Raw genomic sequence first — 20,015 nt, forward strand, 5'->3', positions numbered from 1 at the left:
CTGAATATCACACTTGGAAGAAGACAGAAGGAGAGATATTCCTTCCTTTATGCCTGTCTGGTAGCTACGGTGACAGGTAGCTCTGGCTTTGTGCGTCCACAGATTACGTACAACGCCATTTCCCTAAATTTCCTGATAGAAAGCTGGTGTTACACAATTAACTGAATGGACAAGATTCCCTTGGAAGTTAGTTCCTCAGCTTTTGGGAAATTTTCAAGGATAATTTATTTAACTTTTTGCTGAGCTTCAGGTTTCTTAAGAGGCGCTGCCGAATCTCGAAGTGATGTTTTTAGACGTATGCAGCTGTTTCTGAGTTAACAATGGAGTTTTGCTGGGACCATTAAAATCTGAAAGCCTGAAATTCTATTTTAAACTCTTCTCATTGTCAGCGATTAGTTTTTTTAAAAAGTAGCATTAAAAATGTAATCCTTTTCAAGGAAGCTCATTCTAAAATTCTGGCCAGAAAAGCAAGGCATTTTACTGTGGGAACTATGAATGATCAATAATCCCTGTAAGTGGGAGTATTTGCTGCCCAAAGAAAGAGAGGGGAGGATACCTGAAACTCCAGCTCTGACCACTGGGGAGAGCCTCTGTCTTCTGTTCATCAGATCAGCTGTCCTGGAGGCTGTGAGCATTGTTGCTGCCCGCCTCGCACTGGGAAGCTGCCCCCTCAGTGTACAAGGTTGTCATAGCTGGCACCCCCCTGCTGCACATGCCACCTTGATGCCTTTGACTGCAATGTTTGATTTGCGGGGTGGGCAGAAAACCAGAGATGCCGTAGCTGTTTGCAAGCACAAGGCGTGGGAATTTATTGGTCCTGTTTGAAAGGTTGTGTCTTCAAATTTTGATTTCTAAAACTGCTTTCAGCACAGTCAGACCACCTCAGGGTGCAAGTTCAAAATGGGAAACATTCAAGTAAAAGGTGTAAGGCAAACAGCAGCAGTTAGAGCTGCATATGGTAAACATGCATCCAGGACAGCCGCCCTCTCTGGAGAGGGCCCGGTGCTGGAGTTACGGCAGACACCCGCTCCCCTGGGCAGTACTGGGAGCCGTCGTCTGCCCGGGGCTGGCCTCACAGGAGCTGGTGGGAGACGGACTTGGGGATGGTTGCCCCACCATGATAAGGAAGGCCGGCACTCCAGCCAGGTTTGTGGAGTCCCGACTCAGGGTGGTGTTTGTTTTTAATATACTTTGATTACATAAGCAATGTTTGCCCACTGTAAGGAATTCATATAATATCAAAGTTTAGAAAATAAGACCATTCTCTCATCCCTCTTCTTAGAGGGAAGCAGGTGTGGCAACGGGGGCCTGTTCTTTCCGGCCTCATCTGTGCACACGAGAACCTGCATTTGCACAGACAGCACGCTCACTGGTCCCCACCGTTAGATCGACCAGCACAGATGGTCCTGTAACTTGCCCCTTTCACTGAACCGTGTGCCGTAGACATCTTTCTGTGTTTTTTTAAACAACATTTTGGCTATTTTCACTAAGTGGCAGTTTAAATCTGCCGCAATGGACTGGGCAGTCTATAGGGCACGTGGAGGCTACAGCAGTTGTCAGAGTTGGAGTTTTATGCTTGTTTGTGTGATTGTCTGGTTGCTCCCTTCCTCTGCCACGAGACTGGGAGCTCCGTGGGGGCAGGAATGGGGTCTGCTTCTATTCTGCACGGGGTGGCTGGCCCCTGGCACAGTCTTTGTCACACGTACAAGCTCGCAGTGGTTACTTGTTGAATGAAATAGCACCAGATAATCTCTGTCACAGGCTTCCTCTGTGCCAGACACTGCTCTAAAGGCAGTGGGTACGTGAGTCTGTTACTCCTCACACAGCTCTGAGACCAGAACTTGACAGAGGAGGAAGACGAGTAAGCAGCCTCCCAGGGCCGCATGCCTGCTAAGTGGCAGAGCTGGGATTCCAGCCAAGGTTTTGCCACAGTCTGCCTGTTCGCCGCCACTCATCCCCCCAAATGCAGCAGTTGTGCGACCACCCGTGCCCTTCGTCCCATGGGAGCGATTACCAGGAAGGGTTTTGCTGGGGCCCAGAGGAGGCCCGTTTCAGAAATGGACGTGTTATGCCGAGCGGTACCACTTCCCATTCCCACCAGCCGTGCGTGCAAGTTTCCCCCACGCCCTTGCCCACCCGCCATTCCTTTCGCTGCCCTTGCACTGCCCAGGGGCGTGTGGCCTCTACACCAGAGTGGCCATTGTATCACAGAGCTGCGTGGGGCTGGAGACCCTAGAATCATTTTCTTGTGACCCACTGGCCACAGGGGAGTTGTCATGGTTGACTACGCCCCGCCAATGCTTGTATCGCTGTATTTCACCATATTTACAATTCACCTCTTAGAACAACTCTGTGAAGTGCAGGTCCAACTGTTATTAGCCTGTTACAAGTGAAGAAACTAAGGTTTCACCTTCGTACCACCATCAGGTACCACGTCCCCAGTCATTCAGCCAGTAAGTGGCAGGGCTGGGATTAGACCTGGTCTGTCCAGGTCCAGAGACCACCACTTGAACCCCTAGTGTCCTGCCTCATATAGTGATGCTGGCTGGACTCACAGAGCCAGTCGGCACCCCAGACTCCTGCTGAAGTGCCCTGTCCCTAACGCCCTTCTTACAGGGGAAGCCAGACCTTGGGAACCTTTGTCCAGAGTGGGTTAGTTGGTTGTTTATTTAGGACAGGTTTTCGAAGACCGGCGTTATGTATACTAGCTACAGAAGGTGCACGTCCGCTCTCCCCGTCAGACCCTGAACTATAGGTTTCTCCGTGCAAGGGGGGTAGTTTTGGGGTTTGTGTATCAGAGCCCGTGGATGGGGCCACCTCTGGCATCTTCGGGCCTGCTGGCATCGCTGTTGCTGCTCTCTACTGAAGCATAATGGAATTGCCTGTGTTCCACCCAAGGGGTCACGTTGGCCGACCTACTAAAGGAGGATAAGAAGAAAAGGAGGTTTTGCGGCTTTCGCCAACACAGGGCTAAAGATCACGGTAAAATGCTGAGATTGAACTTTCTCTTTGGGAGACTCTTCTCCCCAGACTTCTGATGCCTTTTCCTTACACACGGGCATGGTGTGAGGTGCATGTGCTGTGTGCTGTGTTTGTAAGATGCCTATGTTTTCATTTGATTTCTTTGAAACTTGGCCGTGTTGTTTTCCTCTTGTCTTTCCCCCAGATGTGTGACTTAGCCAACATAGCACTGCAGTTTCCTCTGTTTGAACTGTACCTTTTAAAGAAGCAGCTGAACCAACTCAGAAAATTTATTTAATTCCGCACGAATATTCTTAGACTGGAAGACAGACTTTTTAAACACTTTCCCCCAAATGATGCTTTTTAATCTAAACTGTTTGGAAATTCCAATGGTGTTATTTGATTGATTTTTTTCTTTTCCAGGTTACATGTTTCACATGGCCTCTGGGTCTTCCAATCTCTGGCTGGTTTGCCCAGGACCAGGCTAAAGCTAGTAGTGTCAGTTTCGAGAATGAAGTTAAAAGCAGACTTCTAGGATGCTACGATTTGGGGGCCCTTGCCTTTACAAGTGGGAATGGGGAAAGGGCTTATGTAGGAAACAGCTGAGTATCTATCTGTGCTCTAGACTAATGCTTAACATAGCCCCTCATCAGAAGCCCTGGGGTTGGCGTCAGGACCATCCCCATGCAGGGCAGTTATGCAAACAACTGGTGTCCTGCCCTGCCTGCCCGAGCCACCCCTGTGGTCCCACAGCAGCACAAGGCTTTGCCTGTGCACTCCTGGTTAGTGTCACCGAGGTCAGCCCTGGCCAGACGACTTTGGAGGAGTCTGTGTGAGAAGATTCAGACTTAGGGACACAAAGCCAGCCGCCAGGAGAGCAGAGGGTTCACGTTGCCCTGTTTGCTGAAGCGTGGTCTCAGCCACTCGTGGGAATGCTGAGCGCAGCGGTGATGGGAACTGGACTTGAACAAGTCCTGGATGGGCCGAATGAAGGTTGTATTAGATTCCTACTCTCTTCAGAAGGCCCGGAAGTGGGAAGGGACACTGAGTGTGAGATGTGAGCCCTTCGTCACTCTGAGAGCACGTGGTGGCCCTGAGAGGAGGAACTTGCCTGGGATTGGGAGCAGGTCTGGGGGCAGAGACAGAGCTGACTCTCGCAGCTTTAGTGCCCGCAGAGGTTCGTGAAGAAGCTTGGTGCGGCTCTGAAGGCCTCCGCAGGAAAAGTGGGCTTCAGCTAAGCAGGAAATACTGTGGTGGCCACGAGAAATAAGTTTTCAAAGACTGACGCCTACCAGCTCCGGTGGGTCATCACGAGCAGATGAGTGGTTCCCGTCCTAGGGGAGCAGAGACCCCTCCTTGGGCACATAGATGCCCACCGTCCTTAGCGGGGGCTTGGGCCTCGTGGCTTTTCAAGGATTCTTGAGGCTTCTGGGTGAGCCTTGAGGTCTGCAGGAAGAGGAAGCAGCCTAATGTTTTCAGGAAACTTTCTGTATTTTGTTGGGGTCGGGGGGTCTTTTATTGACTGAGCTACCTAGGAACCCTAAAGAAGGCCCCTGACATTACTGGTGGTGCTAGTGCGGTTGGAGCCCTTGTCGGGATGCTGTGTTCCCCATGTCACTGGTCATACAGAAATAGTTACTATCAGGGCATGATTCTTGCTTTAGACACAGAAACCTTGGTCTGGCCTTGACCCACATTCTCCAACACGAGTCTGGCTTCTTTACAGCAACGAGAGTCCGTTACCCTGTGACGGCTGAGCGTGTTACCACTAGCAAGCACAGGCAGATTCCTCCAGGGGATGTCGTGGCACTGCCCGTGCTTGTCATGAAAATAAGATAAAAACACGAGATCTTGCCTTTGGAGCCCCTGTCCCCAAGGAAGGCAGCCATGATCCTGCCACTGCTCAGCTGTCTAACCTCACCACCACCCCCTGCCTTTGAAAGGAAAGAGTGAGAAGCTTTAGGCTGCTGGGGTGTGGAGGGAAGTGCTAGAAGAGACCCGTGAGAGTGCAAGAAAGCCTGTCCCGTGGAGAACAGGGGAGCGAGGGTCCTAGAGGCCCAGGACATGTGTGAGCGAGGCTGTCCCAAGAGGAGGCTGGCGAGCTCCAGGCTCACTTGGCAAGGGTCCCCGTGGTTCCTGGCCCCGTGGCTGGCAGAGGTCTCTCGGGGGCTGCTCCCTCCTGTGCTGTTCCACTCTCCAGGGCGCTCTGCCCGGAGGTGACTTGGACCCAGTTCTCATGGGCCAACTGCTGGCCTCCTGGCCACCCTCCTGAGGGGTGGGCAGCAGCTTCCCAGTACTGCTCGTGTCTTGCTCTCCTTGCTGAGCTGTGGGGGAATGCAAGGGAAACCCCCTTGCTGCTGGGAGTGAAATCAGACAGCCTGTGGGTGTTTCCTCTTTACAGCAGTTCTGTCAGGTCAGAGGTAAATTGGTCTTAGAGGTGCAGTTGCCCAACAGCTCATTTATAGATTCGGTAACTAAGCCCCGGGAGGAAAGGGGACTTGTCCCCGTACCACCGATGGCAGAGACCGAGCTTCTCTGACATCTGTCCTAGAGGCTTTGGGCTTGGTAGCCTCCGTCGCTCAAGGAAGTTAGTCTGAGATTTTGCTGTGCCTGTTAGTAGTGAACATAATTTGGGGGCTGCCTATTTGGACCCACACAGAGGCTCATTCAGACCCCTGAGCGTGCGTACCCATGCACGTGTGCATGCGTGTACTTGTGTGTTGACTTCCCTCTGAATTCACAAACCAGGCAGATATAGTTGAGAATTACGTCGTCCTTCAGAGAGAAGGTAGATAGAGGAATGTTGACACGTTGGTGAGGATGGTGTTGTGCTAGCCTGAGAAACAGCGTGTTTCCCTGGTTTATTTTGTGTGGCATTACCCATGATGGCGTCCAGGCCCTACAATTAGACCCTAAAGAGAAATAGTGTGACCCGCTATCCACAGAGAGTGCTCCTAGCGGGGGCCGAGCCCAGGCTGCCTGGGTGGCCCTGGCAACTCTCACTTGCAGTCCAGGGTGTGCTGGGCTCCTGGCTGGCTGGCACCATCCCCTCGCCGACAGCAGCACCTCTGGGCCCCTTCTCAGCGCGCACACACTCAAAGCCTGAGGGTCTGCCCTGGAGCTCTCCCCAGAGATCCCAGTACCTGGAATCAACTGCAAAGCATAGGCCCTGAGCTACCCCAGATTTTCCGCAGGCAGATTGCAGGGCAAGTCAGCATCCTGGCACAGGCGACAGGCTTGTTCTAGTGCCTGGTTTCAGCTGGAGTCATTGAAAAGTGTTTTCAAATTCATGTTTTAAAAATGAAAACTTCCTCAACAAAGCTCTAAAGTTTCCTGAAACGTGTAAAGGAAAAGGACTAATAGCCTCTCTGCATGCAGATGGCCCCGGCTTCTTCTGCAGGAGGATCTGGTGCCTGTAGGTCTGAGGGGGTCTCTCTGTTGCAGCCCTAATTAGGCCTAGCCGCTGGTCAGCAGTGAATGCTGACTCCCTGCTCAAGGCGACAGAGAGGTCACCCTGAATGGGGCAGATCTGATGCTGCGGCAGCCGGTTAGGGAGAGGGGCACATGTTCTGGTAATTCGTCCTTGGGTTTACTTACTTGGGCTTTTATAATTCTTTCTGTTTGCATTTTTATGAAGTCCCAGTAGTCCCCGTGCCACCTGCATTTTTGTACTCCCCACATTTGCTGGGCTGATCTCCTGGAAGTGGTCTGGCTAATTAGGACCAGACAGCAAGGCTGGTGGGTAACACGCTTGCTTGGTTTTTGGAACTTTTTGATTTATGGAGTTTTAAGTATATGCCCATACACATACCAACATGTACCAATACTGAAACATACACCAGTGTATTTAAGGATGCACCAGAGCCACACGGGTGGTGTGGCACGGTGGCAGGGACTCAGGAGAGCTTTCTCCTCACACATCTGAGCTGCATGTCCCAAGGCAAGTGGGTCAGTTCTCTCATCTGTGAAATCACAGCGTTTGTTCATGTCATCTCAGAAGCCCCTTCCAGTTCTAACAGTCTGTGATTCTCCTGTCTTGATTTTTTAAAACGTAGATGGGATCCTATTGGGGCTAAGTGAAGTGAAATCCATAGCAATTTATGAGCATTAAAAAAATGAATGCCTGGTGCAAGTGAAGGGTGAAATGTTTTAATGTACAAACAGGCTCCTTGGTTATGCCCACTGGGCCCTGTGTCTTCTATATGTCTGGAAAAGGAAACACTCCTTTGGCTGCAGGGAGAGGCTGGAGTGGACGGGAAGGGTGCCAGGGCCCCGGCCAGAGCCTGGCTCCTCGGCCTGGGGGGAGGGACTGGATCCAGATCCATTTCCAGGACCAAATGAGGTCACCACGTTCTGGAGTGGTCACTGCTCTCTTCCCCCAGCTGCCCCTTCTTCTCCTCCTCGTGAGCCCTAGGGACGTGATTCTGGAACAGATTTATTTATTAGGGACCTATGGCTTTGTAGGTGTCAGTGATGCCAGAAAAGTTGCTGTCCATACAACAGGCTAAATGAGAAATAACTCAGTTTAAGACAGAAAAGATACAAACCACGGGTGTTGGCCGAGGCTGGTTCAGAAGTGCAGAAGGCTGTTCAAAAGAGAATCCTCTGTGCAGTAGTAGAAGTGGGCAGGGCGAAGTGACACTGGATTTGGACCAACTAGGGAGTGTCGCCTTGCTTCCAGGGAGCTCCAGGAAAGCTTTTCTGAGATGATGGATTCATCATTTATGGGCCTCACTGATGGCCCAACACTGCAGACCCACTCTGTATCTCACCTCTTACAGTTCTGCCAACAGCCCTGTGAGGTTAAGTACTCCCCAGTTTACAGATGAGAAAATGAAGCCTTGGAGATGTTCGGTCACAAGTGTGGGGTTAAACTTAGACCTGGCCAACCTGAGAGCCCGCCTTAACCACTGTCCCATCCCACCTGAAGGATGGAGCCCGCCTGGCAAGCAGGAGGATTCTCTCCACCAGTGCAGCCTCAGTTTCTGCTTGGGGAGTTCGGTTTTATTTCATATCTCCCCACCCCCACCCCTAGTCCAGGGAGCAGCTTGTACATTTCATTCACTAGTAGTTGGCCTAGAGCCAGAAATGCAAAATGATGTCCCTCCCCGCCCCCTGCCCCCCTTCCCATAGGCAGGGTGGTGTAATTTATCTGTTTGGATCGGATCATTTGAGAAACAAGCTTTAGCAGTGAAATGCAGCAACTCTATTGATGTCATCATGGGAGTAAAAAGCCACAAAGCTTTCGCCCGTTCAGGAGAAGTTTGCTGTTTCGGAAATAGTGACTGAAGTTACGGTATGATTAACAGTGGTTAGTATTAGAACCATGAAGTGGCAAACTGTTAGAGATGGAAGTGACCCTCAGGAGTCTAGAGGTAGCGTCCCCACTTCACAGGCAGGACACTGAAGCCTGAAGAGAGGCGGGACTGCCCAGGGCAGAGCCAGGACCTAACTGAGGCCGAGGGCCCTCACCCACCCGCCCCACCCCCGCCCCATGCTGCTCTCAACTTCTGTCCTCTCAGTGGTGGCACTAAGCACCAAGAAAAGCATTCCACAAAGACGACTCATGCTCACGTTTGTAAGGGTCTCCCACCATGCTTTTCTTTGTGCGGTTCCTGAAGATAAGGGTGACCTGTAGGAGGAACCTCTGACAGTGAACTTGGCTGACTCAGGATTTTTTGCTCTTTCTGCTGAAGTCAGAGCATGGAACAGTAATGGAGGAGTGAATTGCATGAGCAGCCTCCTGTGTGTGTGTGTTTCTATCTCTCCATGGAGCTTTTTGTTAAAGGTTTTCCTGTGACTGGATTGTGGGCTTTTTTTTTCTTGCGGGCGGGCGGTGTTTTTGTCTGTTTTTTGCATGGAATGGTGAAGGAGTGAATCAAAGTTTGTAGCTGGTTTCTTTCGACCTAACTAAGGAAGAAAAAGGTTATTCTGTGAGAATACCAGCTGTGTTATATGGGTCTGTAATGATCATTTTGTCTTCACTTTTGAAACCTTTGCCTAAATGTGCCTGGAGGTAGCTATTGAGCCCCACCCCTCGCAAGCAGGCTCAATTCCCTGGGTGCTCACAGAAGGGAAGGGGTCTTCTTCGGTGCGTCAGAAAAGATGTTTCTCAGCTCTCTGGGCCCTTCGAGTCAGGTCTGCGTCCATCCTTGCCATTCACACCCTGTCTTCCCGCTGAGCAGGGTCCGCAGGCGTGCACTGCACAGACAGAGCTCGCTGGTCCCGCACCTTCACCCTGCGTGCCTGAGCTGGTCTCAGACTCCGCCCCACAGCACTCCAGGCACCACTGCCGGGTTTTACAGCTGAAACCAAGGCGTCCTTCCTAAGAGGAACCATATGGGCAGAGCTTGCAGGGGGAAAGGGTTTCCTGTTGGCACCGTTAGGTCTATAAAAACCATAAGGTCACTGCAGTTCAAAGTTATGCATCAAGGAATAGAAGAAGTGCATGGGTTCGGGTGATTCTCCTGTGTTTCAACCTTTGACCACCTCTCCTAACCCCAGAGCAGAATTAGTCGTTACCGCACTTGCTCAGACCCCTGCGGTAGCTCTTGTCACAGTAGATTGAAGTCCACCGGGGGGCTGCCTCTCCCACGGGCCCTCCAGGGCAGGTGCAGAGCCCAGTCCCTCTCTGCGTCCCGCATCTCCTTTGCTGCCTGGTCTCCAGCACACGTCCGTGATGTTTCTAGGGTTGAATCAAGTGGAGGAGAAAAAACACCCGTGTGCCAGATGGTGGCTCTGGGTGGGTCCCAGGGCCACCTGACACTAGCAGGTGCATTTCAACATTTCTTCCACTTCTGCTCAGGATCGTGCTATGGGGGAGGGAGATGTGCCCAGAGACCCTGGTAGCACTGGGACCACAGGCAGCTTTGCCTTCTGGTCGCTGGTTGAGAGAAAACCTTCTTCTCCCCATAAGGCTACTTCTTGGTGCTCTAGTGCCGGTGTCTTTGGTCGGCACCTTCTGCATCTTGGCTTCACAAGCTGGGCAGAAGAACATCAGATAGATTAACGGAAAATGAGTCAAATTCTTAATTTTTTAGAGAGATTTTATGCTTGGTACCTTCATGCACTCCTCCCTCTATAATACCTCCTCTCCTTCAGTATATTTAAAATAAGAATTTGTGAAATATTAGGTTTGTTTACAGATTTTCTAGACTACTTCTTGTTGGGACAAGAAAAGATGTAGCTGTAACTGAGATGTTTTGATGGCCTCTCAGCACAAACCTGGAAATCAGAAGAATAAGCTGGCGCCAGGCACAGCGGCAGGATTCAGTTTGGTCCCCAGGCTTCTTCTCTTGGGAAGTTGGATGGACAGGATCTCTTCCTGTCGGGGGACTTTGTGGGAAGTCCTCGGCAGATCACGGAAATGAGGGCTCCCCGCTGTGGAGGCGCCTGGCTTCTTGGCATTTCCTTTTGCCAGTCAAACCCCTGAGGACCCTTCATCACCCTCCTCGCCCTCTTGCCAGATTCCCCAAGGGTCGGCCTGGAGGCAGAGATCACATCTGTCCCGTCCCCGGGCGCACAGTGCATCCGTGGGACCACTTAAAGCGTTTCTTCTCCCCACAGCCAGCATGCCCACCAGTGAGACGGAGTCTGTGAACACGGAGAACGTGAGTGGGGAAGGCGAGAACCAAGGCTGCTGTGGGAGCCTCTGGTGAGTGGGGTGGGAGGGGGGGTGCCCTGAACTCTCAGCTCCTCCTGGCTTCTTAGAGAAGCAGATATGAGGAAGACACCCAGATTTCAGGGGAGCCCTGGAGCCATGGCCTCAGGTGCAAGAGGGGTGGGGCGGGCTCACCCTGGACCCCTTGGTCCTTCCCCTAGCCCAGATGCCCCAGACCCCCAGCATTTCCCCTGCCTCTTCCCGCAGAGCGGTCTGTCCCACTGGGGTGGAGCCTGCCGCGGGCTGAGCCCGGTAACCCAGCAATTCCCCTGTGTCTACTAGGTGCTGGTGGAGAAGAAGAGGCACCACCAAGGCCGGGCCCTCTGGGTGTCGGCGGTGGGGGTAAAAGGCCTGATTCTCTGAGCCTGGTGCTGGCGTCAGTGCTTTGAAGGGCTTGTATGGCAGAATAGAATGTGCTACGTGTTTAAGTTTCCTTCACTCACGGGGTCTCCCCACCTCACGTATAGTGGCTGGATAACAAGACCCTGCCCTCCTCGGCTCACGCACTTTGTCTGGAGCCCTGCACCACCCTCTCCTAGCCGTGGAGGATGCCGTCACTTTAACACCCACTGGCTTTTTTTGAGCTGGGCTGCAGCAGCGGGTGCACCAGCAGCGTGCAGTGTGCAGAGCATCGCCTGCTTTGGGGGAGGCCCGCGCGGTTTTGTCTGCTTTCTGCTGGTGTCCTTTGGGTCTTATGTCTGTTGAGTACAGGCGTCATTTTTAAGAGAATCTGATCTCCTTGGCAGAGGTTCATAAAAATGATGTGTTCGGAGCAGGAAACTCAACCGTTTATGGAGTAGATTTGCCTCCTCTCTCTTGCTCTGCCCTCCTACGATAGCATGAAGTAGGCGGGGAACGGGTCTGCCTTGCCACTTTACAGATGCGCACACTGAAGCTCCAGCAGGTGCGCTGCTTGCCCAAGCTCCCGCAGTGAGTGACGAGCAGAGCTAGGACTCCGAGCCCAGGGCTCCTTTTGCTGTAGTAGCAGCAGCATGTGCTGCTGTTGAGATGCGAGGCTGAGCTGTGGGCAGGAGAGGGCCTGCTGGCTGCAGTGTGAGGAGTTTGGGTGAGGGGAGAAGAACCCCTGGCATCACCACCTGTGCCAGGGCTGCTCAGGCAGCTAAGAGTCTTCTCTTGCTTGGCCCCCTCCTCGGCGCTCACCCCAGCTGGCCCGCTGCGGGAGCCGGGGGTGCTGGATCCAGGCTTCCGTGCATGGCTTTTATGATATCTCTGCTGAAATGTGGGGGGAGCGTAGCCTCAAGACTTCCTAACAGGAATCATATTCTTTTTTGTCTTTCTTTCAGTCAAGCCATCTCAAAGTCCAAGCTCAGGTCAGTATCTTCTTTCTGTACTTAAGCCTGTGTGGGTTTTTTATGTGCAGACTTCCGAATTTTACATAGAGTTGCTCTAGACTTGGTGTATCACTCTGTGGGCACTAACATTCATGTAGAAGATCAATCTGCCCAGTAAACAGTAAGTACCTGCCTCGGAGAACAGTGTAGTAGGTGCCAAAGATCTCTCCCTCCAAAACGGACAGACCAATAAGATGCAGCAATGAGCAACGTTGTGCCTACTCATCAACCCTTTACATCCCCTCCCAGCGTCCTTTGTCTAAGAGAGATACTTCCTGTCCCTTCTCTGCTTAAAGCTTTTCCATGGAAGGAAGTTCAGGAGGTCTTCTGAGTTGCTCGTAATGTTCTCTTTCTTGCTCTGGGTGCAGGTTACACAGTCTGTTGGTAAAAACTCATTGAACTGTATACCAATGGTTTGATACTTTTCCATATAAGTATTATTTTTCAGTTAGAAATAGTGTTTTACCACTATATACAAAACTTAACTTGAAATGGAATAGAACTACATGTAAAACTTAAAACTGTAAATATTCTAGGGCTTCCCTGGTGGTGCAGTGGTTGAGAGTCTGCCTGCCGATGCAGGGGACACGGGTTCGTGCCCCGGTCCAGGAAGATCCCACATGCCGCAGAGCGGCTGGGCTTGTGAGCCATGGCCGCTGAGCCTGCGCGTCCGGAGCCTGTGCTCCGCAACAGGAGAGGCCACAACAGTGAGAGGCCCGCGTACCGCAAAAAACAAACAAACAAACAAAAAACTGTAAATATTCTAGAAGAAAACATAGGAGAAAATCTTAGTGACCCTGGCTTAGGCAAAAGTTTCTCGGGTACAACACCCAAAGCACTGGCCGTAACAGGAAAAACTGATAAATTGGACTTCATCAAAATTAAAACTACTGCTCTTTGAAAGAAAAAGATCAGCTGTAGACTGGAAGAGAAAATATTTGCAAAACATAATTGATAAAGGACTAGTACCCAATATATATAAAGAATAATGTCAGTAATAGGAAAACAACCCAATAAAAAGCAGACAATAGATTTTTAATAGGCATGTAGCCAAAGAAGAGATAGAGATGGCAAATAAGCACATGAAATGACCATTGGTCATTAGGAAAATGAGAATTAAAATCACAGTGAGATACCATGACACATCTATAGAATGGATCAAATTGAAAAATCTGGCAATCCCACGTTTGACAGGGATGCAGATCAATGAAAATTCTTATCATTGCTCCATGTCACATGACACAGCCATTTTAAAAGCAAGTTGGCGGTTTCTGATAAAGTCAAACGTATATTTACCATATGACCCAGCAACCCCACTTCTAAGGTGTTTATATAAGAGAAGTGAAGATAGGTATCTACACAGGAAAAATTTTTTCATGAATGTTTATATTCATAAGCATTATATGTGTATAATTTATAAATATAACATTTACATGTTTATTTAAAATTGCCAAACTCTGTAAATAACTCACATGTCCATCAAATGGTAAAGGGCAGACACATTATAATTCATCCCTATGATGGACTAAAACTCAGCAACAAGAAAGGAAAGAACTACTGAGAGGGCTTCCCTGGTGGCGCAGTGGTTGAGAGTCCGCCTGCCGATGCAGGGGACACGGGTTCGTGCCCCGGTCCGGGAAGATCCCACATGCCGCGGAGTGGCTGGGCCCGTGAGCCACGGCCGCTGAGCCTGCGCGTCCGGAGCCTGTGCTCCGCAACGGGAGAGGCCACAACGGTGAGAGGCCCGCGTACCGCAAAAAATAAATAAATAAATAACTACTGAGAGATCAACAACACAAATGAATCACAAATGAATTTTTACTAAGTGAAGGAAGCCAGTCTTAAAAAGCTGTATTTTGTATGATTCTGTTCATAGGATTCCGGATGATGCAAAATAATAGAGAAAGAGAACGAATCAGTGGTTTCTGGGGCTGGGGTGAGCAGAGTGGATTAACTGCAAAGTGTCATGAAGGAATTTTACTGAGTGATGGCAATATTCTACATCTGGATTGTGGTTACAAACTGTAGAACTAAATAGAGTAAATTTTACCATACGTGAATTAGATCTCAGTAAACCTGACTTAAAAAAAAGGGACTTCCCTGGCGGTCCAGCAGTTAAGACTCCGCACTCCCAATGCAGGGGACACAGGTTCAATCCCTGGTCAGGGAACTAAGATCCCACATGCTGTGGGGCGCGGCCAAAAAAAAAAAAAGAAAGAAAAAAAATTAAAAGCCCTTTCATGGACTTCGTGTTGCCAGAGGGCATTTAAATTCCTTCATAATTTGGCCCCCAGCTCACCAAAACATGGTCTCATGTTTTGACACCCTTCCCAGACTCTGCACTTTGTTATTCTGGACTGCTTTCAAGCCATCAAGTGTACCACACACTCCCGTTCTTCCCATCCAAGTCTCTTTGGGGGAGCTGAGTGGAGTGCCCTGCCCTCTCCCCCCGGCTAACTCTTGCTCAGCTATCGAGAGCCAGCCCAGACCTCAGCTTTTTGAAGAAGCCTTCCCCGACTCTTCCAAAGATCCCTTGCAGCTCCCTTCTCTTTGCTCCTGTACCCAGTACCCTGGGTGTAACACTTGGTGTGGATTTATAATTACCTGCCACAGCCCGGTATACTGTTCAAGGACAGGGGCCATGGACCATGCCTTCACCTCCACGTGCCTAGTGCCGGGTTTGTGGGGATGAGACAGTCCCCGAGATTTGGGAGACATCTGTGACTTGTCACTGCAGCGTGAATAGACCCACCAAGGCTGGATCTTGTTCAGGCCGCCTTGCTTATGTGTACTGAATTATGCATCACAGGAGAAACCCAGTCTTGTGGGGACAGTTTTTAGTGTCCTCAGTGGACTTCTTCTATGCTGGTTATCATATTTCCAGCTGCCATTACCATCAGAAACCACATAGCAAGAGCAGTAACCAGATGCACTTTGCTTGTTCCAGGTCTTGCCAAAGAGCTGGCACAACTCTTTCTTTGGCCCCTGGGTTACAGTGTTCTTAGCAGATCGGTGCAGCTGAGTCGGCCAGGGCTACAGCCCTGGACACAGCCTGGAGATTCTTCTGACTCAAGCACCTAAAGGAAGCGCCCACCACCCCCCATCGTTGAGCACAGGCTAGACAGAGCTGACACTGCCACTCGGCCTGCCCTTCCCTGGGACCCCCTTCACCAAGCCATCCTGTGGCAGGGAACGTTTCCTATAGGGAGACGGGCTAAGGGAAAGAATACTTTCTCTAATTACGTACTGCAGCTGCGAATTGGTAGAGGACACGCTACTTGTCTTTTTGGCTCAGCTCATTCTATTTGTATGGAAACATGATTCAATATTAGCTCTTCTCCTGAAGGTGTATTTTGAGCATCCCTAGTTAGAAAGGGCACCTGATGACTCAGGAGTACTCAACGTCGACAGCTCTCTCCGGCTCCAGAGGAACCTCCAGATTTAAGAAAGGACTGAAAGTTTCCCTAAAAGGAAAACTCGGGTTTGGGAGCACTTCGCTGCCTGGTAAATTCCACATGATGACTGAGGTGCTGCGAGAGATGTGTATGATAAGCTGGTCTCTCTGCCCTGAGAGCTCGGACAGATCCACGTGCCTCGAGGTGGGCATGTGAACTGCATATGTGTACGAACTCATGATTCTGTGAGTATCTAGATTTCCTAATGGTTTGAGGACTGCATATGACAGATTATGGGGTTATCTAAAGCCATAGGAAGGAAACTGATAGCATGATCAAGTCAAGACTGTGCTTTTAAAAGTTGCATTTTAAAACCAAAGTAATTTGTCTTACGAGGTCTGGTCATTTCTATGCCATTTGTTCTCATCTTTCCTCCCTGCACCCTGACCCCAGCTGGGACCTCCAGAGTGCAGTTACTCCTCAGTGATGTTGATCAGGTGCTGCATCTGTCATCCAGGGAGTGACGTTTGCTTCTCTTTCAGCCGACGCTGGCGCCGCTGGAACCGCTTCAGTCGCAGAAGGTGTAGGGCTGCCGTGAAGTCTGTCACGTTTTACTGGCTGGTTATTGTCCTGGTGTTTCTCAACACCTTAACCATTTCCTCTGAGCACTACAACCAGCCTGACTGGTTGACACAGATTCAAGGTATAAGCAGAAGCCGTTCTCTTTCTGTTCCGAATAGGGGATCCCTGAGGCTGTCTGACTGCAGTCTAGTCTTTTCTGATGGACATAGGGTAGCATCCAGGACCATTTCCAGTGAGCAGTAGCTTGGAAGGCGGCAGAACCAAGCACAGGGCGCACCTGGAGAGGGGGTGCGGTCTGTGCCATGTGGTGCGTGAAGCACCTCGAAGCTGATGACTCCAGAGCAGCTCGTTGTCTTAACCCTGTGACAACCTGGGCTCAAGGAATCAGGCAGCTGGAAGGGACCTCATCATCCCTTCTCCCCGTCTCCACTGGAAGCTTTATTTTCCTCTGTAGTTTTCTTGGCAAGCGGTGGCTGTTCACCTACCTCGAATGCCCCAGCAGGGTGGTACGGGAGCTCATCCCATTCTGAGTTCGACAGTTATGAGCCATTGTGAAGCCCTGCCTGACATCAACTCAAATCTGTTTCTGTCTGACTCTCCAGCCTGCTGGGTGGCATTTCCTGAAGTGACCCTGATAGGCAACTGCTTCTTAGATCATGGCGCTGTAAGGAAGATCCGACAGATTTTTTTTTGTTACTGATTGAAACAAACAAACAAAAACCACGTGATGACCTCAATGCAGAATTGTAGGCTTTTAGGCCTCGAAAGTAGCAGAGATTATGTGGTAAACTGCCCCTCCCCACTTTACAGTCAGTGAAACTGAGGCCCAGAGAAACCGAGGAACTTCTCCAAGGGGCACACGTCTGGGTAGTAGCCAGAAGTAGGACCAGAGCCTGACAGACGAGCAGACCATAAGCGTTCTTGCTGCATTTCTGTAACTGGGGCAAGAGCAAAGACAAGGGCAGAGGTTCTTGGGGCACTTCTGGCAGTGGCTGGTGAGAGGGAGGCGGGGAGGGAGAGGTCAGAGCCACTCCCATGATGAGATCCCGAGGACATGTGCCCCTTTGTCTTTCTAGATATCGCTAACAAAGTCCTCCTGGCTCTGTTCACCTGCGAGATGCTTGTAAAGATGTACAGCTTGGGTCTGCAGGCATATTTCGTCTCTCTTTTCAATCGGTTTGATTGCTTCGTGGTGTGTGGAGGAATCACGGAAACGATCTTGGTGGAACTGGAAATCATGTCTCCTCTGGGCATCTCTGTGTTTCGCTGTGTGCGGCTCCTGAGAATTTTCAAAGTGACCAGGTGAGGACGTGCACATCTCACTGCAGGTGTTTTCTGAACGTGGGTGGTGGTCAGCCCTGTCGCCGCCTGGGGGACCTTCTGCTCCATCCCAGGTGGCGCTCTGGGCTCACCCGCTTGTCTTGACTTGCAGGCACTGGACCTCCCTGAGCAACTTGGTGGCATCCTTGTTAAACTCCATGAAGTCCATCGCTTCGCTGCTGCTGCTGCTTTTTCTCTTCATCATCATCTTTTCCTTGCTGGGGATGCAGCTGTTCGGCGGCAAGTTTAATTTTGACGAAACTCAAACCAAGCGGAGCACCTTCGATAATTTCCCTCAAGCGCTTCTAACGGTGTTCCAGGTGGGTCCCCCGCCATCCTTTCCCTGGGCTGCACCTTAGGGCGTGCCTTCTCATCTGTCCACGAATCAATAAGACAAAACACTCCATTGTTATTGCATTAGTAACCTCTGCCCTAATAACACTCTGATTAATTTTGTGCCATTTAAGTCATTTGTTTTGCATCTCACTCCCGACCTGTGTGCTGTGATTTCACGTTTTTGTGAGACCACTAGTTGTATTCCGAAATAATCAGCCAAAAATTTGTGTTTGATTGTATGAGGTTTCTGAGGTTCCTGTGACATAGGCTCTAAAATCCTCTTCTTGTCCTTTGCTAATTTTTGGCGGCAGGCAAGTTTTGTAATCCTGGTTATAATGGATTTATGCAGAGAAGTGACTTCTAAAGCCCTCGTGCCTTGGTGTATAGTCAGAGGAATCAGGGTGATTAAAGAGTTGTGACAGCTTTCTGGCCCTTTGTTGTCCTCCCTCGTGTGATGTAATGAGGACACACAGACTCAGGATGTCTCTGCTGTTGGGGCCTTTGCAGGCATCGGGCTGAGAAGGGAGCAGCAGTGTCAGAGGTTCACAGGTGGCCCTGCACGCAGAGGCCCAGCCTCTCCACCCCAGCTGGCTGTAAGCTGAGGTGTCCCAAACCCCCACCTTGTGTATTGTGAGCTGAAGCCCTTCCTTAGAGCCTGGCAGGTAGATTTAAAAGACCCATCTGGGGCTTCCCTGGTGGCGCAGTGGTTGAGAGTCCGCCTGCCGATGTGGGGGACGTGGGTTTGTGCCCCGGTCCGGGAGGATCCCACATGCCACGGAGCGGCTGGGCCCGTGAGCCATGGCCGCTGAGCCTGCGTGTCCGGAGCCTGTGCTCCGCAACGGGAGAGGCCACAGCAGTGACAGGCCCGCGTACCGCAAAAAAAAAAAAAAAAAAAAAAAAAAAGACCCATCTGCCTGGGAATTCCCTGGCTGTCCAGTGGTTAGGACTCCGTGCTTCCACTGCAGGGAACGTGGGTTCCATCCCTGGCCGGGAAACTAAGATCCCACAAGCCACGCAGCGCCCTTGTTGCCCTCATCTGTCCTTGTTGCTTTTCACATGCGATGCCAGCAGCGAGTCCTGCGGGAGACGGGGGAAGGCCTGGCGGGAGGGGCAGTGGACACGGACGTCCCACGGTGGTTCCTCCAGTGCTCAGCTCTGTGACCTTGGAAAGTCACTATTTTCTGAAAAATGAGAGCCTAGGGAATGATCTCTAAGGTTCTTTCCTACTTGGATGTTTCGAAGTGAATGGAATTACTGTCACTGTTCTAGGCCTGGCCTATAGCAATAAAGTATAATATAACTCAGTTTTAATTTTTGGCCACTGATGAGTCTTTTTTTTTTTTTTTTGGTACTTTCAGAGAAACCTGCATGGTGGCAGTGGTTTTTGTAGTACGTGTGCACGGCACAAAATTCAAATGTTAAAAAAGCATATAAAGTGACACGTCTCCCTCCCAGCCAGCCACCGACTTCCCGTTGTCGGAGGCAACCACCGTTAAGCAGATTCTTCGGTGCTCTCCCAGTGTACTTTCTCAGATGTAAATAAACATAGCTACCTGCCTATCCACCTACAGATGGTAGCTCATCCTACATGCTTTTTTTCATCTTTCCTTTTAACAACTAACGTGTCCTTAAGAACCTTCTTTACTGGTCCATAAAAAGCTGCCGCCTCCTTCTCGATGCTGCTCTGTTCTGTGGTGTGGGTGTGCCGGAGTTCACGGGTCCAGTCCCCTGCTGATGCATATTCCACTGCGTCTCGTGTTGGCTGAGTGGATGACCTTGAAGATACACCATGGGGCACGTGTGTGACAGTAGGTCTGTAGGATAAATTCCCCCAAGTGGAATTGCTGGTTTAAAGGGTGTGTGTCCATTTTTAACTTTGACGCCCTTGCCCAAGTATTGTCTTCAAGGCTGTGGTAGTTCATCCTCCGGCGATGGGGTGTGGGGACCGCCCATTGCCTAACTCCCTTTCACCATAGTGAGTGTTCAGACGTTTTGATTACTGCCCGTCTGGTAGATGGAAATGGTATCTCATTGTAGTTTTAATTGATATTACTGTTGTCAGGAGTGACGTTGAATGTCTTCTCAGGTGGGCAGGAGCCAGTTATAGTTCCTTTTCTGTGAATTGCTTCGCCTTGTCAAACCATTTGCCAAATTTCTATTTGGTTGTACGGCCCGTTTTCTCTGGGTAGGTATATACGTGTTTAAATGCACAAAGGTCCTGGAGAGACACACCGACAGCATGCTCCTGGGGAGCGGGCCGAATGGGCTGGGGTGTCGTCAAAGGGTACACAAGCCTTACATGGAATGCTATTTTATTTTCAGCAGAAGAGTTAACTCATGTATTTATGTGATTAAGCATGACACTTAAAAAACTATAGGATAACAGATGCGTTTGTTCAGTGCAAACTG

General features: G+C 50.5%; 1 protein-coding gene across 11 annotated transcripts in view; it reads left to right on the top strand.

Annotated features, from left to right (window-relative positions):
* CACNA1D (calcium voltage-gated channel subunit alpha1 D) overlaps positions 1–20,015 on the top strand; it is a 320,771-nt gene that overhangs the window by 219,585 nt on the left and 81,171 nt on the right. For 8 of the 11 annotated variants that reach the window (XM_067754765.1, XM_067754769.1, XM_067754766.1 and 5 more), the window contains exons 10-15: positions 10,528–10,615; positions 10,904–10,963; positions 11,926–11,952; positions 15,911–16,071; positions 17,027–17,252; positions 17,383–17,590. In XM_067754765.1, the coding sequence (XP_067610866.1) occupies positions 10,528–10,615; positions 10,904–10,963; positions 11,926–11,952; positions 15,911–16,071; positions 17,027–17,252; positions 17,383–17,590 (770 nt within the window). The remainder of the gene's footprint in view (positions 1–10,527; positions 10,616–10,903; positions 10,964–11,925; positions 11,953–15,910; positions 16,072–17,026; positions 17,253–17,382; positions 17,591–20,015) is intronic. The other 3 variants (XM_067754770.1, XM_067754771.1, XM_067754772.1) reach the window with 1 other exon arrangement.

Source organism: Pseudorca crassidens, chromosome 10, assembly GCF_039906515.1.
Source record: "Pseudorca crassidens isolate mPseCra1 chromosome 10, mPseCra1.hap1, whole genome shotgun sequence".
Lineage (NCBI taxonomy): Eukaryota > Metazoa > Chordata > Mammalia > Artiodactyla > Delphinidae > Pseudorca > Pseudorca crassidens.